Source organism: Aspergillus brunneoviolaceus (genome assembly GCF_003184695.1).
Source record: "Aspergillus brunneoviolaceus CBS 621.78 unplaced genomic scaffold BO95scaffold_24, whole genome shotgun sequence".
Lineage (NCBI taxonomy): Eukaryota > Fungi > Ascomycota > Eurotiomycetes > Eurotiales > Aspergillaceae > Aspergillus > Aspergillus brunneoviolaceus.
The window spans coordinates 432,850-451,543 of NW_020290754.1; the positions used below are offsets into that span (position 1 = coordinate 432,850).

At 54.2% G+C, this 18,694-nt stretch overlaps 6 protein-coding genes across 6 annotated transcripts; 3 read left to right on the top strand and 3 right to left on the bottom strand.

The window, feature by feature from the left end:
• The first annotated feature begins 1,456 nt into the window (after positions 1 to 1,456).
• Positions 1,457 to 3,166, top strand: BO95DRAFT_94430 (tellurite-resistance/dicarboxylate transporter family protein). The gene has a single exon (XM_025592344.1). It carries the CDS (start codon positions 1,668 to 1,670, stop codon positions 2,859 to 2,861), a length of 1,194 nt encoding a protein of 397 aa, XP_025443525.1. The 5' UTR covers positions 1,457 to 1,667; the 3' UTR covers positions 2,862 to 3,166.
• Positions 3,167 to 4,008: 842 nt separating this feature from the next.
• BO95DRAFT_94451 (uncharacterized protein) lies at positions 4,009 to 5,209 on the bottom strand. Its single transcript, XM_025592345.1, has 5 exons — positions 5,027 to 5,209; positions 4,875 to 4,947; positions 4,596 to 4,784; positions 4,427 to 4,536; positions 4,009 to 4,356 (listed from the first exon to the last, which is right to left on the bottom strand). The coding sequence occupies exons 1-5, from the start codon at positions 5,055 to 5,057 to the stop codon at positions 4,202 to 4,204; spliced, it is 558 nt and encodes a 185-aa protein (XP_025443526.1). The 5' UTR covers positions 5,058 to 5,209; the 3' UTR covers positions 4,009 to 4,201.
• A 1,351-nt stretch (positions 5,210 to 6,560) lies between these two features.
• Positions 6,561 to 11,732, bottom strand: BO95DRAFT_452245 (CAP-Gly domain containing linker protein BIK1; the record flags this gene model as incomplete). Its single annotated transcript, XM_025588134.1, has 6 exons — positions 6,561 to 7,406; positions 7,494 to 7,859; positions 8,617 to 8,879; positions 9,746 to 10,178; positions 10,212 to 10,286; positions 10,314 to 11,732. 6 exons carry the CDS (start codon positions 11,730 to 11,732, stop codon positions 6,561 to 6,563), a joined length of 3,402 nt encoding a protein of 1,133 aa, XP_025443527.1.
• An 847-nt stretch (positions 11,733 to 12,579) lies between these two features.
• On the top strand, positions 12,580 to 14,672 carry BO95DRAFT_441681 (putative serine/threonine protein kinase ENV7). The gene is made up of 3 exons (XM_025586234.1): positions 12,580 to 13,176; positions 13,259 to 13,874; positions 13,927 to 14,672. Exons 1-3 carry the CDS (start codon positions 13,057 to 13,059, stop codon positions 14,469 to 14,471), a joined length of 1,281 nt encoding a protein of 426 aa, XP_025443528.1. The 5' UTR covers positions 12,580 to 13,056; the 3' UTR covers positions 14,472 to 14,672.
• Positions 14,673 to 15,682: 1,010 nt separating this feature from the next.
• Positions 15,683 to 17,926, top strand: BO95DRAFT_94488 (putative MFS transporter). Its single transcript, XM_025592346.1, has 9 exons — positions 15,683 to 15,985; positions 16,048 to 16,255; positions 16,313 to 16,329; positions 16,383 to 16,485; positions 16,537 to 16,979; positions 17,031 to 17,117; positions 17,167 to 17,220; positions 17,272 to 17,601; positions 17,656 to 17,926. Exons 1-9 carry the CDS (start codon positions 15,792 to 15,794, stop codon positions 17,837 to 17,839), a joined length of 1,620 nt encoding a protein of 539 aa, XP_025443529.1. The 5' UTR covers positions 15,683 to 15,791; the 3' UTR covers positions 17,840 to 17,926.
• An 86-nt stretch (positions 17,927 to 18,012) lies between these two features.
• BO95DRAFT_360018 (uncharacterized protein) lies at positions 18,013 to 18,648 on the bottom strand (the record flags this gene model as incomplete). Its single annotated transcript, XM_025582467.1, has 2 exons — positions 18,013 to 18,117; positions 18,319 to 18,648. Coding segments are annotated over 2 exons (435 nt in total), but the record flags the coding sequence as incomplete, so codon positions are not given.
• Between the last annotated feature and the right edge of the window lie 46 nt (positions 18,649 to 18,694).

Consider the following 18,694-nt stretch of genomic DNA (forward strand, 5'->3'; position numbering starts at 1 on the left):
TGGAAGAAGTGGAAGAAGTGGAAGAAGCTGAGCCATGCTTGGCGAGAATAACTCGTAGAATGGCTGGGCACTGCCAAGTCTTTCCTCCTCCTCCTCCTCCTCCTCCTCCTCCCTAAACGCTTTCCCGCTCTTCCCTCTTTTCTTCTCAGTAACTCTTCCTTTTCCTTAACTTTGGTTCTCCACTTCACTCCACTCCACTCCAGCAACTCTCCCCCGGCACAGACACACTCAAACCCAGATGCTGGATGATTCGACCATGAAACCATGAACCAAATAAACTTTCCCCCCTTTTTCCGGTCCTTCTTATCGGTCTCCTCCTTCAATCTTGGGCCACAGCCACTGTGAAGCTTGGCGGCGGGCCTCCCGTTGACGCTGCGCTGTCGATCTTCTTCTTGGCTTGGGTTTCTCCCTATCTTTGAGCCTACTCATCACCATCCATTCTATCCACGTTGAACCCTTCTTCCCTGCCTGCCTGCTTGCCTCCTAGGTTGATGGCCGAATTCTCTGAGTTGCACTCCCCAGCCAAGCGGCGATCTATCACATCTCGGCCGGCGCTCAAGAACCTTATCCTTGGGCCGAGCCACGACGATAGTCATTGACTTACCTTGGCCCTGCCGATGTTGCTCACTTTCGGTCCGACAGGGGAGGCTTATCGGCCTCTTCCGATTGGTGATGATGGTGATGATGCAAATCGCTCAATGAGCCGACGCTGGTTCGCAACACTTGTGTCTCTTCCCATCGTGGTCGGAGCATTTCTATCACTTACGGCTTTTCACTTAGAACGCGTTTGCCTCAAATTTAGATTCCCCGGCAGTTTCGAAAGCAACCTACGACTTTCTCTAGGCAGCTGGTATTCTCCTGACCATTGATCATTATCTCTAGCTCTCTTTCAAAGAGACTGCTGCAGAAATCACATCATGCTATGACATGCGCCACTTGTAGACGGCAACAGAGATGGCGTACACATTCCACAGCTTGAAACTTGATGGAATGACTGGCTGCTGACGTTGTCTCTGCAATTGTGACCCACTGTCACAGAACCATACACTTTCAGCAAAGCCGAGACTGAAAAAAGGTAGATCTTGGTCCCATCCAATTCCTCGGCATCCAGCCCACTCCCTACCTTCGATGATGCCTGGACTGTGGACCAGAACTGCAATCTTGGCAGGTGGTATGTCTCCTCCCTCAGGTTGTTTACACTTGCTCGCCCTCCTAATTCGCCGCGTCTCTCGCGAGGGGCCCATTGTTGGATCTGCAAGCGTCAACGCCCAGACCAAGTGTCTCCTCTTCTGTCGCACTTGGTGGATCAAAAAGATCAGGCGCTTGGCGACACCGTATGCTCCATCTCCTTCAATGGTAGTAGCGAGGGCAACAGAGCAACCCAATGTTGCGAGGCCTTGTCAAAGCCCTGATGGATAGGGGCTAATGCAGGCTGATGCTATATCTGTGCTTCTCCGCTTCTATACTGGGTTTGTGGTTCACACTCATTGGCTTTATCAACATATTCAAATTGGCTGTGCTAAACTCACCGTGGACCCTCACTTGGGCCTGAATGCAGCTCTACAACTTCTTGTCGCTCATTTTCTACTATTAAAACTGGCACCGTTTCCATTAGATAGTCATCGGTACAGTCATTCTTCTTCATCTTCATCTCTCTGATACACAGTATGCTCGAGCAATACCCGCCTCCCGGCACCTCCTGCTCGGACCTTACAACATACCAGCATGAGCTTAAAGCCTCCAAATTCTCTAGTTCCACCAATGTGTCTCTACGGGACCGTCTGCGTCATTTTACCTGGGCCTGGTATACTTTGACTATGAGCACCGGCGGCCTAGCCCTCCTGCTGGCCAGCCAGCCCTACTCCTTCTCCGGACTGCAACAGATCGGGCTTGCAGTCTACATCGTCAACCTGGCCTTCTTTGCGTTGCTGTGTAGCCTCATGGCCACACGCTTCATTCTCCACGGCAACTTCCTCGACTCCCTCCGACACGACCGCGAGGGTCTTTTCTTTCCCACTTTCTGGCTTTCTATTGCAACTATCATCACCGGCCTGTACCGCTACTTCGGCAACACCACACAGCCCACATTCATTTACGCCCTTGAGGTGCTCTTCTGGCTCTACTGTGCCTTCACTCTGATGACCGCTATCATCCAATACTCTTTTGTCTTTACCGCCCACCACTACCCTCTTCAAACGATGATGCCCTCGTGGATCCTCCCCGCATTCCCTATCATGCTCAGCGGCACGATCGCCTCCGTCATTGCCGAACAGCAGCCCGCGCGCTCTGCTATTCCCATGATCGTCGCCGGCACGACCTTCCAAGGCCTTGGCTTCTCCATCAGTTTCCTCATGTACGCGCACTACATCGGGCGGCTCATGGAGACGGGCCTTCCGTCCCGGGAACACCGACCCGGGATGTTCATCTGCGTTGGCCCCCCAGCTTTCACGGCCCTTGCCCTAATCGGCATGACCAACGGCCTTCCTGAGGATTTTCAAGTCCTTCAAGACCCGCACCCCTTTCAGGACGCGCACATCCTCCGACTCCTTGCCATCGCCACGGGCGCCTTCCTCTGGGCCCTCAGTCTCTGGTTCTTTAGCATTGCCATCATCGCCACCATCCGCCTCCCACCTACAGCCTTCCACCTCAACTGGTGGGCCATGGTTTTTCCAAACACGGGTTTTACTCTCGCGACCATCACGCTGGGCAAAGCCTTCGATAGCCCTGGAGTCAAGGGCGTCGGATCTGCCATGTCCATTTGCATCGTGGGGATGTGGCTGTTCGTGTTTGCGAGCAATATCCGTGCCGTTGTCAAACGGGATATTGTTTTCCCTGGGAAGGACGAGGATGTATCAGAGTGACCGTTGATCATTTGTTACTTCACTCTGTCTCAGCGATACTGGTATCTTTTCAGCACTTTTCCGCCTCTTGTCCTCTTGTCTATGTGCTGCATATACTACATAGAAGTCATTGTCTCTCATTGGCTCGGGAAGGCAGTGTGCCATTTACTTTGCGAGCGTTCCGGGCGTTGGGAGCCATATTTTCTTTCCGCACAACTTATTTTTCTGTGAATATTCGCGTGTTTCATATACATACTCGTCGTCGAGCGTTCCGCATGCCCTGCGTACGATACAATTATACATTAGATAGAGGATTCAAAATAGCATAAAATTCTCTAAATTGTCTACGCATTCTAACTATTTTTTAACTCTGACCTCTTTCAGGCACGATAGTCCCATGTAGGATGATTTTAACCAATGGACAACAGACGAACCACGAGTCTCAACATATCGCAAGGACCATTCCACATCTCAGTGTGAGTTAGACTAAGACATGCCAGGTAATGGTACTGAGACCAGTGTAGTCTCCACAAAAAGTCCAACCGAGTCATGCCCGTGTACGACCTTGAAAGTTTCAGCACCCACCAGCCAAAGAGGACGAACGCGATGCGGTGTGACGGATCATGCATCCTGCGCCCCGCGCCCCCAATGCCCCATGGCGTAGCGGGATGCGACATGAACATCCAGCCAACACCGATAACAATCTACTCGTGCTAATGGGGAATTGCCTATCATTTCTCGAGTCTCCACCACCTATCTATTGTATCTACAGTGCAGTCAAACACTCGATTAGGACCGAAGTTTGACTGGGTAGGTAGGTAGGTAGGGCGGGCCACCTGGTGGTGGTGGTGGTGGTGTTGCTGCTGCTGGTGCATGCGTCAGCTGGGTTACTGGGCGAGAGTATATTGACATCGAGACCGACGTCGTCGTCGTTTGGCATTGGCATTGTGGTTTTAACCGCGATGGTAAACGCGTTGTTTGTCATTGTGCACTTGGGACAATCGAGGGGCTCAGGGCTGCTCTTTGAGAAGATTGAATATGGATAGCTATGTCTAGCTGCTAGGCCACTATTTCATCCTCTCCAGCTACAGCATGACGTGAAATTAGATAGTCATTCTCAGTGCCCAGATAGCTATCCACCTTCTCAAAATTGCGTGTCAACGCACGGGTAAATGGAACTTCACACCGTTAACCTGGCGTGTGAGACACAAGAAAAGAAATCATAACCAGTTGAGACCGAAGTATTTGTAGTATATAATCCATAGTTCGAGACAAAGGGAATTGCATAAGCCTGACGAGGCACTGTACTGTACCCCCAAAGAGTAAGTACTCCAGACCTCCCAACCGATTCCCGTCTGTTCCTATTCCCCTCGAACATAAATGGTTCCACCCGGAGGTTTCGGGATGGATTGGACTGTGTTGAGATCCAGTGCTGATGTCACTATGTCAACGACGGGTTTATCGCAAGGTTGGACGGGCTGTGGCCAATGTCTTCTTCGGTGGTTCTTTAGCCAGCCTGATGATGAGGTTAGTTCTTGCTTTCGTAATGAGCACAGTAGAGAGAAAGGTGAGTGGGGGTAACTTACAAGCTCTGTCACTTACTGGGCTGGAGTAAACACCGAGCCACAGGCCACCGTCCTCTTTCGGTCCTTGCGTTATCGGTATGTCTGCATTGACAAGGAGGGAAACGGTAGAGCTAATGTATGTGACGTTAGCGTTTGGTTCCGTCCGGACTGTGGGATGCGTTGCGCATGCATTCGTACTGGCTTGTACTGAGCTGTACTCGCTGCTCTCAGAGTCTGGATTGGGGTATTCCCCGTGCGTGGAAGATGATCTCCGATCTCAAGAGTGGTGGAGTACAATGGTATAGAGTTGAGGTGGAAAGAGTAGATATAGAAGTAGTAGAGGAGGAGGAGGAGGAGGAAGAGGAGAAGGTGGAAAGCACTATCCCCTCAATCAGCATCAGCAAAACACTCCCTCTCCATCTTCATCCCCTCATGACCCTAAAAGGAAAAGGGGGGGGGGGCATCATACCAGAGCATTTCCCTTGCGGGAACGTGCCTTGCGCGAGTGGGGTCAATAGGTAGGGCTTTTGTTTTTAGCCAGCCTGCCGCAGCACGTATTGTCAGTACCATCGTCCTCACCACCTCCTTCATCAAGTTTCAACTAGGTATGGGGACACTCACAAGCTCTGTCACTTACTGGACCAGCCCACATTGGCTAGGCTTTGCTCAGAACGGAGGATTTTTTCCCCCTGATACCTGCTTTTGTTGAGCGGCGTTAGTAGATCCAGGGCACGGCACTTCTCGGTCCATCACTTTCCTCTTCATAGAAGAAGAAAGCGTGGGGCTGGAGAAGTGTCGTGCGAAAAAGAAGCCGTCATCCCACGGGGTGGTGCCTACACCGGCTTGTTAGCGTGTGAGTCGGTGGAGGAGACGTACTAAGTTCTTTGGTTTGGGCATGGCTGTTTCGATTTCGTAGCGGGGGTTGGGGGTGAGGTCTGGTCTGGCGAGAGGCGTGGATTAGACGTTGTTAACAATTATGCCGGGCGTGAGTCGATGTGGAAAGCTGTGTGTATAGGGACTTGGTGATATGAGAGTTAGTAGAATATGGACGCAGAAAGACGGAAGTAAAGAGGGAAAAGCAGGCAACGAGACAGAATCAAGGGAAAGACGCCAGGTTTTATTAGCTCTTGTTGGGTCGTATTCGGAGGAATCGAGGAGTCGATGCGATGGCCGAGTTCGGTGCGTGCTGCGAGCTGCGAGCTGCGGGCTGGCGAGAGGAGAAGGAAGCCTTTGTTTATCATGTCGCATCGGTCGAATGACTTAATGCTGGCTAAAATCAAGGTCGAGCGAGACATGCGTAAGAGACGCGGGGGCCGACATGGATGAAGTCGTGGCGGCGTCGTTAATTCTCCGAACTGTTGCTCAGCGATTTCCTAAACGGACCAACGTTGAGGCGATCGACGGCCAGAAAGACGAGGGAGGGAGAGAGTGCATGGCGAAGTGCCGCGAATTGTCTTGGTAGTAGTAGTGCAATAGAAAGTCAATCGATGGGAGACACCAGCGGGCACTTATATTTTTTTTTCTTCGTAGTCTCTAATCTATATACATGGTACAACCACCAATCACTGAAATATTTTTGGAACTGCCTGTTCGTCAGGCCGCAGTCGACCAGCCCTACTTCCTCCTACTCCTGACTCCGAGAACCAATCCGATTTCCCTTCCTTCCAAATCTCACATCTCACGTGGCTTTCCCCTACAGATGAGGTGGACGCCTCGTAGACCAAACAACAGTGGGTATCATTAAGAAAAGGCGAACAACAAAAGACTTTGGACGGGGCATGAATGCCGAATGGCGGGCTGCGGTGTGCGATCATCAGCCATCTGTCCGGTGTGGTCTCAGCCACGTGGCAGCAGGGCCAAGCTAGCGGTGAAACTTGGCGACAATGAATAAGACCAAATCTGGAAAATGAAGCATAGACGTGGTCCGTCTCCTTCCTCGGCTTATGTGAAACTCTGCTCATTCCCCTGGCCGTGGTCGGTTTTCACCGCTGTCCTGAGCAAGGGCAAGGGTGACTGGGCTCTGAAACAAAGCTAGAACATTGCCGATAGAGCCGCCACAGACCAAGAACAGATGATTCAATCGGGTACAGCGATAAGACTCGAACATGCCAACCCCGCGGAGTGAGATGAGGCGATGAAACAATGTGTTTCACGCTCAAGCGACCTTGCGCCCAACGTTGCCAATGCCGCGGCCAACGACGCTGATGATCACGTCTCCATTCTCGTTCTCACCACTCGCATCGCGAAGACCCCAGCCCGGGGCCCCGAATTTGGCCAGGTCCCTGGCCAGTTGGATGGTGCTCTCGTCAGCCATCACCTCCCGGCCGACTTGGATACGACCCACGTCCTCCGATCCCATGGTCATCAGACCAAGCATGACCGGCACGGCTGCAGGGGCAACGCAGCCACCCTTGGAGACGGTCTCCAGCAGCTGGTAGGCACATCGCTTCCCAATGTCCTCAGGCGCCTCACCACCGGAGGGCGGCGATGCCACATCGGCGGAGAACAGGCACCCCGTCGACGACTCAGCGACCAGGGACAGGCCAAAGCCAAGGCCGATCTTCTTCTTTCCGGACGGGTTGCTCTTCTCCGGCGCAGGCACGAAGGGCGCCGACGACACATCAGAGAAGACGTAGGTGTCGGGCACCAGAGGGTTGAGGATGCCACGGGCGGTTTCGATCATCCGGGCATTGTTGGACGCCGAGACACCCACCGCGTAGGCCACACCACGCACCCGCTTGATCCGACCGGGGTTCATCAGGTGCAGAGTTTTCGGGAGTCGCAGCTGGTGGCCGAACACAAACTGGACTTCCCCACCGCCGCCGCGACCGTTGGGGCCCGGGTTGGATCGCTTGAGGATGCGCAGCTCGATGTTGTTGAAGATGCCGAATTGGTTGAAGAGAGGGAGAATGGCCGTGCGCACACTGTCGACGGACATGTCGCCCGTCGGGGTGGCCGAGGTGATCACGCCGGGACCCGTGAATGTCACCTTGATCGGCGCCTTGGAGAAGGGCGCCAGGAGACACAGCGGGATGAGGAAGTAGCTCACACCACGAGTGCACCCTGCGGGGAGCTCATGGCGAATCACGCCTCCACTGGCGCCGGTGCCCGTAGCGCTGCCGGTGATCAGGCCTGGCTTGTACACGACGATCGTACCCGTGTAGGAGATTTCCATCTGCGAGCCATTGGTGACGGCGTCGAGGAGACGAAGGAAAGAGATTTCATGCGGCGCGAGACCGGGATTCGTCGGGGACGAAGGACGGATTTGTGAGATGTGGACGGTCCGGCCAGTCAACGTGGAGAAGACCAAGCGATAGACGAAGTTCTTGTGGGAGGTAAGCCGGATCGGGGGCTGAGAAGTCGACGCCATTGTGTCCGGAGGGATGAGGGGGAATTTCCTCGAGAACGCCGTCGGTTGATTCAAAAAAGCCTCGAGGCGATCAGAATTTCGTGCCTGCGTGGAACTGGATTGGAATCTTTTGGCCTGATCCGAAAAAGGGAATCGAGAAAATCTGCCGGAAGGGGAGGATGTTCCGTTCCGACTCCCGGCGTTTGGCGCGGGTTATCTCCGGGCAGATAACATTAGACCCTGGAGTGGACTGTCGGATGATCACATACTCATTCATACTCACCGGGAAGATAAACCCATTCCGCCCTTCATCTCTGCTTCCAAAACAAAAACAAAATACAACATCCGGTATTGACCTCCAGGAAAATCCATCGCTGCAGATACTACGGGACCGAAAAATGTTACCACCGGCCTTAAACATCCCCAAATGGTATGTATAGCATTTGGTTGATCATATTCCCTACCCCTCCTCGCCCCCGCATTGTCATTTGCTTATCAACCACCAAAATCCCCTCCTCCCACACCCATTGACTCATCTTCCCTCCCCAATTTCGCGTTTCGTACACACGGCTGATGATACCAAAACTTCGCGCAGGCTAGAAGTCAACTCGCACCTCCTGCAACCCCCGGTAAACAACTACTGCGTGTACCACCCGTCCTCGCCGGAGACGGCGGGGTATACGGTGATGATCGTGGGGGGGCCCAACGCGCGCACGGACTACCACTGCAACACGACGCCGGAGTTCTTCTACCAGTACCGGGGGTCGATGCTGCTGAAGACGGTGGACACCTCGGTCACGCCGCCGGTGTTCCAGGACATCCCGATCCACGAGGGGTCGATCTTCCTGCTGCCGGCCAACACGCCGCACTGCCCCGTGCGGTTCCGGGACACGGTCGGCGTGGTGATGGAGCAGCCGCGCGCCAAGGACGCGGTCGACAGCATGCGCTGGTACTGCCGCGGCTGCGGGGAGATCGTCTGGGAGAAGCGGTTCATCTGCACGGACCTGGGCACGCAGGTGAAGGAGGTGGTCAACGAGTTTGGGGCCGACGAGCAGAAGCGGACCTGCAAGGCCTGTGGGACTGTCGCGCAGACCAAGTTCGCCGAGGGCGAGATCGTACAGCCGCCTAGGCATCCTGAGTAAGGGTTTTTTTTTTTCTTTTAGATTCAAAGGGCAAATCGATACCCCGGTTCTTACATGCCATGGCGATGTAAAATATCTGTAGGGGGGGAGGGCTCGGCTTTGATGTGTGATGTTGATGATTACGAAAACTGCGTCGGCGAGATTGTCTTAGATTGGATAGCAAGTCTATATCTCGGAACTTGTTGGATTGTTGTGTAGCACGGTTTGGATGGGTCCTCTTAGAGGGCCTTGATTAGGGTGCCCGCAGGCTATAGTCAAGTATCGAACGTCTGGACGGTGACGGTTATCCAGGGGAATATGGGAGAGAAGAGAAGTTGAAGCGAAAGGGAACACAAAAGGCGGCTGTCCTTCTCTGGACCAGCCGACACCAGGGCACGGAAAGGAAAAAAACATAACACAAAGAATGAAGGAACCGCAACACACTCGACCAAAGCTAATTGTAACATGTAAGTTGATCACAGCCGCACCAACAGAGCAGACTGCATATGCACGCTATTCCATCCCATGCTACCGAACTGTACATTGTAGAAAGACAGACTGGGTTATCACCAAGCAAAACATCAAGAAGAACAAGGTGAGATGAAAGTGGCAGGCTCAGATGTGTGGAACCGCAAAGCGTATCGTATATAAAGGCCTGCCTATGGCAGCAAAGAGCCATTACTCATTGGCAAGGCTCGTGGACTGCCATACCTCATGAAGCATGCCCCGAGTCCGCAAGACTGACTGCAATCATAGGGCCGTCGTTGGACCGAACGAATGCCATGCTTCCCGTACCAAGCAGGAAATCAGGCCAGTCCACTCCTCAGTCATCGAATGGACAGTCGATACTCTCGTGGCCGTCTCTTTCACAGAGAGCACACCACTTAGACTCGTCAATCACACCGCTCGCTTTCCCCGCAACGGGGGCCATGGATGATGTCAAACCTACTCCCCTGAGACCCTCCAGAACGGCATCACGTCCGGTCTTCTGAGGCGTTGTGCTCTCCTCGGGAGTTGAAGATGTGGAGGGCTCCGCCGTAGACGTTTCAGGGGTAGGCTTTTCATCTAGGGAGCTGTCATCGTGAAGAGGCTCTTCAGGCTCAGGAGTCTTCTCCTTGTTCTCGGCACCAAACATGTTTGTGCAGCTCAGGATGTCATGACCGCCTGTCTCACAAATCTCACACCATAATGAGCCACCGTCCTCCGAGCGAGCATCTGACTCGTGCATCGTCTCTAGGCGATGATGGGAAGCATCTGACATGGCGCGGTGGCGTACAGAGTAGGCCTGGTATTGCCCTTCATGCTGGGGTTGGTCGTGCCAATCATTTGGAACCACCGTGCGATCTGATAGACGGTGTGCATGATTGATCACATTCCCATTAGTGAGATTTGACCCACTGGTGCTGGTGGACTTTTGGTGGGTTGGTGCGGTGGTAACGGTAGAGCTGCGCGTGCGACCACCACCGTTGATCTGCATCTGCTGGAGTTCGCGTTCGAGTTCTTCGATGCGGTAGTTCTTCCGTTCCGGAATGTGCTCAAACCCCTCTGGTTGTTGCTCGAGGTGAGGGACATGTTCTGGCTGGTGGTCGGGTTGATGGTCGGGCTGTGGGCTTGTGCCGATGCTTTTCTGTTGGATTGCATGCAAATCGGGATCACCACGGCTGAGCGAGTGAATGATAGCCTTAAGGCCACGGATCTCGTCGTCTTTCTGTTCTAATTCTCTCAGGTGGTACTGTCCGTCGGTTCCGGCTGGAGACTCCTTCGAGTCACGTTCCTTTTGGAGTTCCAGCTTCGTTCGCTCGACCTCGCCCCGCAGAAACTCCACCTCTGCTCTGGCTTCGGCTTCTCCCCGCCGTGCGTCCTCCAGACCCTCTTCAAGCTCGGAGACTAGCTCCTCGAGTTGTTTAAGCTGCCTTGCGACGGTTTCAACATCCTCGCCGCGCTCCTCCAGCTCTCGATTTTGTTGCATCAATTCTTCTAGGCGTTGCTCATAAACTCGCTCCGTTTCCGAGGCAGCCACCTCCAGAGTATCCAATGTGCTTCTAAAATCTGCCCGATGCAGGTCGAATTCCGCAGTCAGCGCTGCGATCTTCTCATTCTTCTCGCGCAACTGGGCTCGGATCGAAAGGGAGTCGGATCCCTCCAACTCTTCCAGGGTCCGCTGGAAATCCGATAGGGTGGCTGCCTGCTCATCCAGCTGGCGATCGCGGTCCAGCAGCTGCTTTTCCAGGCTCTGAACCTGCTCCCGTACTTCCTGGAGTTCTGCTGCCACGGATGACTGGTGGTAGTCAGATGTACGGGCCGATGGGAGCTCGTCTTCCGTGCTCAACCGCGACGGCGGTCGGTCAGAAGCACGGGAGGGAGCCTTCACTGGGCTTCGCGGAAAGCCATTTGTCGATGCGTTTCTCGATGCCACGGACGGGGTTCGTAACCCCGCCAGGCTCAACTTGGACGAAGGCGGACCTCTGGGTGATTCGGGCCGGGGGAGGGACGGGCGTCTCACCCGCGGGGCGCGCACCGAGGTACCAGGGCCGATAGACTTGCTGAAATTGACGGGCCGCGAAGGGGTGGGAGGGCCGGCATTTATGCTCGAGCCCAGCCCGGAAGCACGTTTGGTGACATACTTGTTGTTGTTCATCGGCACGAAGATACCGGAGCCGGGAATAGACGTGGAGAAGTAACGCTTCCCTTCAACATCCCCGTTGTTCTTTCCCCTCCTGGCATGCTCCGAGGCGAGTTCAATACCGGCAAACTTGCCTGGTTTGCCCGCCACAGTTCCCAGGTATTTGACCGTCCCGTACATGCCGCCGGGGACGTTGACCAGGTCGCCCACCTGGACATCGTCGAGGGGTGCCATGGTGACTGAAGGTGGTCGGGTCAGGAGGAGGGTCGAAGGTTGGGGATTGAGTCGCGTCGAGTCGAAGATTCTGCGGAACGGGAGGGAAAGGGACTTGAGGGTCGAGATATAAGGCCACAGACAGGGACAGACAGTGAGTGACTTTCAAGGGACGACGGACAGGTGAAGAAAGGGATGGTCTGGTAGCGGAAGAGGTGTGGGGTGGCTGAAAGCAGTTGCAGGAGAGAAGTGACTGATCATAGGTCAGTCGACATAGCTGGTGTTTAGGATGGATGCGCAGCTAGCAGGAGGTTCGGAGGGATGATTATTGCCTATCTATCCCTATCCTCTGTGTCTCTGAAGCGTTCAGGTAGGGTCTCCCAGTCCTCCTGTTGGGCAGCGAAGGACAGGGGCAAAGGCAAAAGGCGCAGACAAACGACAAATCAGACTGAAAGACTGGGGGGTGGATATCGAATCGAATCTGGTCGACAAATTTGCGGCAAGAGAGAGAGACACGGTAAGTGAAAGGATGCTTGCTGCTGGGATTCCAGTTGAGAGTGAAAGTGACAAGTGACGACACAAAAACAATCGAATCGGGGATAAGCTCAGGAAGCTCTGCAGCTGGAAGGCTTTCTGCCTTCAGCCTCTCTCAATCAATCAGCCTTCAATCAATCGATTCGAGCTCATCCCAAATGAGTAATGAACACACACGAACCATGGACAGATGTGCCCCACCAGTCTCAGCAGTCTCAGTGTCCCGTCACGTACTTACATCCTCGAAACATACAATAAATCCTTCCAAAGGGGACTAGTGGCTGGGGCAATGCACGTTCTTGTTTCTGCCTGAAGATTCAGGACTCCACCGTACACCTCAATCATCCGTGCTTCTTCTCCTCATCGCTGCTCCATACTGTTAACAGTTCATTCAGTATTACTCCTCCTCATATCATCACCACACCACCTGAAATTATTTCCCTCTCCCAAGGAGACTACAACTCCCCTCAATCCACCCTGCTATACCCTGAATTGCCCTTCGTTATCACCTCCTCTTCAAGCCTCCTCCTTCCCTTGCAGTTCCGACCACTGTCTTCCGCTCCCTTACCTAACCGTTCTACTTGTCCGCTTTTGCGCCGCCAACTCCGGGGTGGAGCCCAGCCCGTCAGAAGTGGACGATAGTACGTATTCTCCTTGGAAACTAGCTCTCCTTAGTCGTTAGTCGCCACGGGGTCACCACAGCCGTCTCGTCTATTGCTGAGTATTGTTGTGATCATCACTGCTCTTGCAAAGAGCTTCGTCGCACCTCCCCTACCTTCGCCCTTCAATTGCCGCGCCGCGCCCTTTCGCCATGGCGCAATACTTCTTCGACCTTCTCTACAGCTTCACGGATTGCATGTGCTGCTTTCCTAGCACGCCGCAATTGAAGATCAATAGTCGTAGCTTCAAATTGCTCCGCCTTTTAGGTGAAGTGAGTGTCCGCATCTGACTGCTGGTCCAGTGCAGCGTTTCCGAACAAGTCGTTATGCTGACGATTAGCCCCTACTTTGCAGGGCGGTTTCTCCTACGTCTACCTCGTCCAAGACAAAGCGACCTCCGAATTGTTCGCGCTCAAGAAAATCCGATGCCCCTTTGGCCAAGAATCTGTCTCCCAGGCCTTGAAGGAGGTCGAGGCCTACAATCTGTTCACATCGCACAGCAACATCATCCATTCCATTGATCACTGTGTTTCCACTGAACCCGGCTCCAAATTCCGCTCCGACGGCGGCGAACCTGGCTCCAAGACCGTTTACATCCTATTACCTTACTACCAACGCGGAAACCTTCAAGATGCGATCAACGCCAATCTCGTCAATCATTCCCGTTTCCCGGAGAAGAGGCTGATGGAGTTGGTGTTGGGAGTCGCCCGGGCATTGCGCGCCATGCACCAGTATCGTGTCAAGAGCGGCTCGGGGCCGACCCGCAAAGCCAAGGCTGTCAGGAGGGAGGGAGCCGAGGCAGACGCAGACGCCGCTGTTCGCAAGGCAAAGACCAAGCGACGAGCCAGCCAAAATGCAGATGACGATGACGAGGAAAATGAGCCTTTGATGGATGACGAAGTGACCATAAGTCAGGAAGGAGTGCAGGACGGTGACCTCCGTCCGTACGCTCACCGAGATATCAAGCCGGGTATGGTAATCGCAGCGGCAGGAAGAGACTGGCTAGGCTAATTCTTGAATAGGGAACATCATGATCGCCGACGATGGTCGTACGCCCATTCTGATGGACCTTGGGTCGCTGGCACCCAGTCCGATCGCTATCACCTCTCGCTCGCTCGCTCTAGCGGTCCAGGATACTGCAGCGGAGCACAGCACAATGCCCTACCGGGCGCCCGAGCTGTTCGATGTCAAGACGGGCTCGATCATTGATACCAAAGTGGATATCTGGTCTCTTGGTTGTACCCTCTACGCCTGCCTGGTGGGCAAGAGTCCCTTCGAAGCTCGGAGCGAAGAGACTGGCGGCAGTCTGAGTATGTGTGTACTAGGTGGAGACTGGCGTTTCCCTGACGAAAAGTCGAGTGCAACTAAAGGGAAAGGGAAAGCTGGTGACAACAACAACAACCGTGACAATGCCATGGCAATCAGTGAGCCTGTGAAAGAAGTTGTGCGCAAGTGTCTACAGGTCGAGCCTGCAGACCGGCCAGACATTGATGAATTGATTCAGATCATACAAGACGTCATCAAGGAGCTACCAGATGATGATGAGGTTCCCGGAGGCTCGAGCTAAGCCATCTACTGGAGCCACCTTTTCCTATTGTTGCCTTAGCATGTTACTTGCAGATACTTGCTTTTTGATTCTCCATCAATGCCGGCCCTCGTCAGCTGTGCTGATCGTTGGATTGCCTGGTGTATCATATGAAATGATTTGAATGTTGAACATATCTCCTTCCGCGTTAATAGGTATATAATAGTTGTATCAATATCTCAGGGGTGATCACCTACTGACAAAGGACCTGGTATGAGAAACCGGGTTTTTCTAGAGTTTTGTTATCAGAGGTCAATGCTTATCTATTGTTGGGAAGATAGTTGACGTAGGCGTAGAAACATGTTCCAGACCGCAGTCTGATGTGAGGGACGCTCGTATTTTGTCCTTTGACTTGGTCCACCCGGGAAGACTTTCTCTCTCCTGCCTCCCTAAGTCTGCTTCCCTTTCTCCATGATAATCGCCTGCGTGCAAGCATGGCATGTACTGTACCTCTGGCATTATCAATATACGAACCTCCAGTGACGAGGAAGAGGTACATTCCGAGCTGTACCTGAAATGTCTACATCAACCTGTTGACAACCGTTGGGCAGGCTAAGCAAAAGACGATAAAGGGGATAGGATCGACAGGCAGGTTGACCCGTCGAGCTATCAATCTGTCCTTTCGATGCAAAAGCAGCAGCTTGGCTTACCGGAGAGAACAGGATCCTTTGCCGACGGTCGATATCCCCGCCTTGTCCGAATCATCGCAAGTGGTTAGTTATCGCGATGGCCCGCCTCGAAGCCGCGCGGGGAAGACAGCCACGACTGGTTATCGCCATCTGCTTTTGCCGGCCATTGACACTCTCTGATAACCAAGTGGATCCATCAGCGCAAGATTATCAGAGGGCTGCCCCATCCATAGGGTCCCCGACTCCCAATGACCCCCATCCGTGCAATGCTTGCTTAAACTCGGCGTTTCTCAGCGTGACGGAATGCAACCCGAGGGAGGGGGCTTATCTGCAGACCTATGATAACGGCGACAAGAGGTTGGATCATCTATGGATGTGCACAACGCTGATAGCAGACGGAATTGTTCCATGGTGCCACAAGCGGGGGGAGGGGGCTCTCCAACGCAGTCAATAATGCTACTCAACCGGCTTCTGCGAGGGTTGACATGTACGCTGCACGCTGATTCGGTCGCCGTCGGAAAGCTTCCTCGACAGCAGCCAGACTTTAATAGTCCCGGCTGCCCGCAGGGAGGAAGCAGATCTCATCTCTAACCAGAAGCAACATTCTTCTGGCTCTTCTTTCCTAGATTCTTGAAAAAGGCTCGTCGGTTGTTACCAATCGCTGGCCGACACCATGGCCCCGACAGTGGACAGAAATGCCATCCCCGGCACAGTGACCCTTGTAGATCTGCAACATGTTCTGGCGACCCGCCACCTGGACAAGGGCGACAGCGACATCGTCCTTATCCCAGAGCCCTCGGATGATCCCGATGATCCATTGAACTGGGCGCCACGCCGGAAACTGCTTTCGACAATTTGTGTCAGCGTGTATGTGGACATCGGCCGAAGAGCTCCCGGTGTGGTTCAGCAGTATTGACATTGCGTCATAGATATACCCTGTTCGCGGGAATCGCATGTTCGGTCGTATACTCGGTGCTCACTCAGCTGTCGGATGCTACGGGTGTCTCTGTGTCGACTCTGAACGAGGGCACTGGGTATATGTTTTTATTCGCGGGCTGGGGGCTGCTGTTCTGGCAGCCATTGGCTATGCAATACGGCAAACGCTTGACATATATTCTGTCACTGGTTGGGATTTTGGTAAGCCCTTGAAACTCTTGGGGGCAGGGGAAAAGGGTCACTGCTAATATTTCATAGGGCACTTCGATGTGGGGGTAAGCTGTCACCGGGCCCACCTGCTGTGGTAGCTTAACTAACTCTGGACCAGCCCGTACATCCACACCAACGGCCAGTGGATCGCGCGGAGCATCATATCAGGCTTCTTCACTGCCCCGATCGAAGCCCTGCCGGAGGTCACTGTCACAGACGTGGTAAGTTTGATGGCATGTAACCTCCAACCAAGCTGATAAGAGAATGAATAGTACTTCACCCACGAACGGGGCACCTACATGGCCCTCTATGCATTCTTCCTGGCCGGGAGTAACTATTTCGCCCCGGTGATCTGCGGCTTCATTGCGGAATACCAAGGCTGGCAATGGGTGTTCTACTGGCCCAGCATTTTCTGTGGCGGTGCCATTGTGTTTCTCTTCTTTTTCATGGAGGAGACGAATTACGTGCGCCAGCAGCGAACCGCGCCCGAGTCGCAATTGACGTCTTCCACACGGACGTCGGAACAGAGCGAGAAGGAGAAGGCTCCCTCCGGACTGGCTCAGCAGGCTGATACGGAGTGCGGCGTCATGTATAAGAAGAAGAGCTACGCCCAGAAGCTCTCGCTGCTGGGTCCGCGACTGCCCCGAAACAACATGTTCCGACGGCTGTGGCAGACGCTATACTATCTGAGCTGGCCGGTGATTTTCTATGCAGGGTGGGTTGGCGACAGCCTGGATTGGATCTTGAACGTGGCTAACATCGATAGGTTCTCGTACGGGTCGTACCTGATCTGGTTCAATGTGCTCAATGGTACTGCCTCGATCATTTTGGGTGGGGCTCCATACAACTTCAGGTACGTGCAATACGCATGGTCCGACAGACACGGATTCTGACCATGACAGTTCCTCGATGGTCGGTCTGAGCTATCTAGCCTGTATTCTGGGCGTAGTCTTTGCGTGAGTGCCCTCCAACATATACGCCTCCACAATCACTAACAACGGACTCAGCTCGCTCTTGACCGGCCGGTTCAGCGACTGGCTCACCATCCGCCTGGCGCGGCGCAACAACGGGGTCATGGAGGCGGAGCAGCGGCTGTGGCCGTTTGCGATCTGCCTGGTCCTCGTTCCCGGGTCGCTGCTGCTCTGGGGGGTGGGCGCCGCGCACCAGGTGCACTGGTTCGGGCTGATCGTGGCCATGTGTCTGCTGGCGATGGCCAACACGTGTGGGATCACGCTGAGCGTGAATTACCTGGTGGACAGCTACCGCGAGCTGAGCGGCGATGCGATGGCGACGGTGATTCTGGTGCGGAACACGATGTCGTTTGCCATTGGATACGGGTGAGTGCTGCTCTTTTGGTGTGCGATGGTCGTGGACTGACAGCTGGCCGGCAGAATCACGCCGTGGGTCGACAACCTGGGCTACCAGAACTGCTTCATCTCGGCGGCGTTTGTGGGACTGGCGTGCGCCGCCGTGTTCCTGGTGATGATCCAATGGGGCAAGATGTTCCGGGAGCGCAGCCGCGAGAAGTACTGGGCGATTGTGGTGGAGAACCAAGAGAAGGGGATGGGACATTAGACTGAGTATATGACCCGAGATATCCAGACGATTAATCTCAGTAGATGCTTTCACTATAGGGCATATATAACCCGAGATATCTAGACAGTTAATCTCAATAGATCCATCCATACATCAAACATACCCTCACCTCCAATGAAACCACCTCAAAAGATAAAGACAAAGAACTACAACTACCCCCCCATCTTCCACCGCAACGCAAAGTTGGAATCCCATTTCGCCCGCTCCATGGCTGCATCCCACTCCTTCGCCATGCGCGCCAGCATCTCCTCCGGCGTCTCCCTCTCCTCAGAGGGCATCTCCCCGTCCCCAACCCCAGCCCCATTATCCAGGTACATCTCCTCCACCTCCTTCTCCTCCTCCATAACCCCCTCCCCCTCCCTATCCCCACTCCCCTTCCTCCCCCCGGAACCAAACCCCTCAATCTCCAACCTCTCCAACCACCCCCTCACCCTCCTCCTCCTCTCCGCCATCTCGACCCACGCATTCCTCCCCTCCTGACCAGAAGATTCCAAAGTGGGCGACTCACACCCCCTCAACCCAATAAACCTCCCAAACCTGCGCCGCTTGACCTCCAAATCCACCTCCGCCGCCCCCTCCGTCCCAACCCACGGCGGCACCGTGATCGGGTAGTACTCGGTGGCCGGTACCGCCGGATAAACCTGGTGGAAGTGCCGCGCCAGACTGTCCAGCTGGGCGTGGGTGAGGCAGTGGAAGGCCAGCAGGGTCTGCGGGAAGGAGGGGTGGGACTGGCCGGTTGTGCTGCTTACGAGGGGGTGGAGTTTTGTGCGCAGGTGGGTGAGGAGGGGGGCTAGTTTGGATTTCGATTGCAGGCTGGGGGTGGAATGGGGAGGG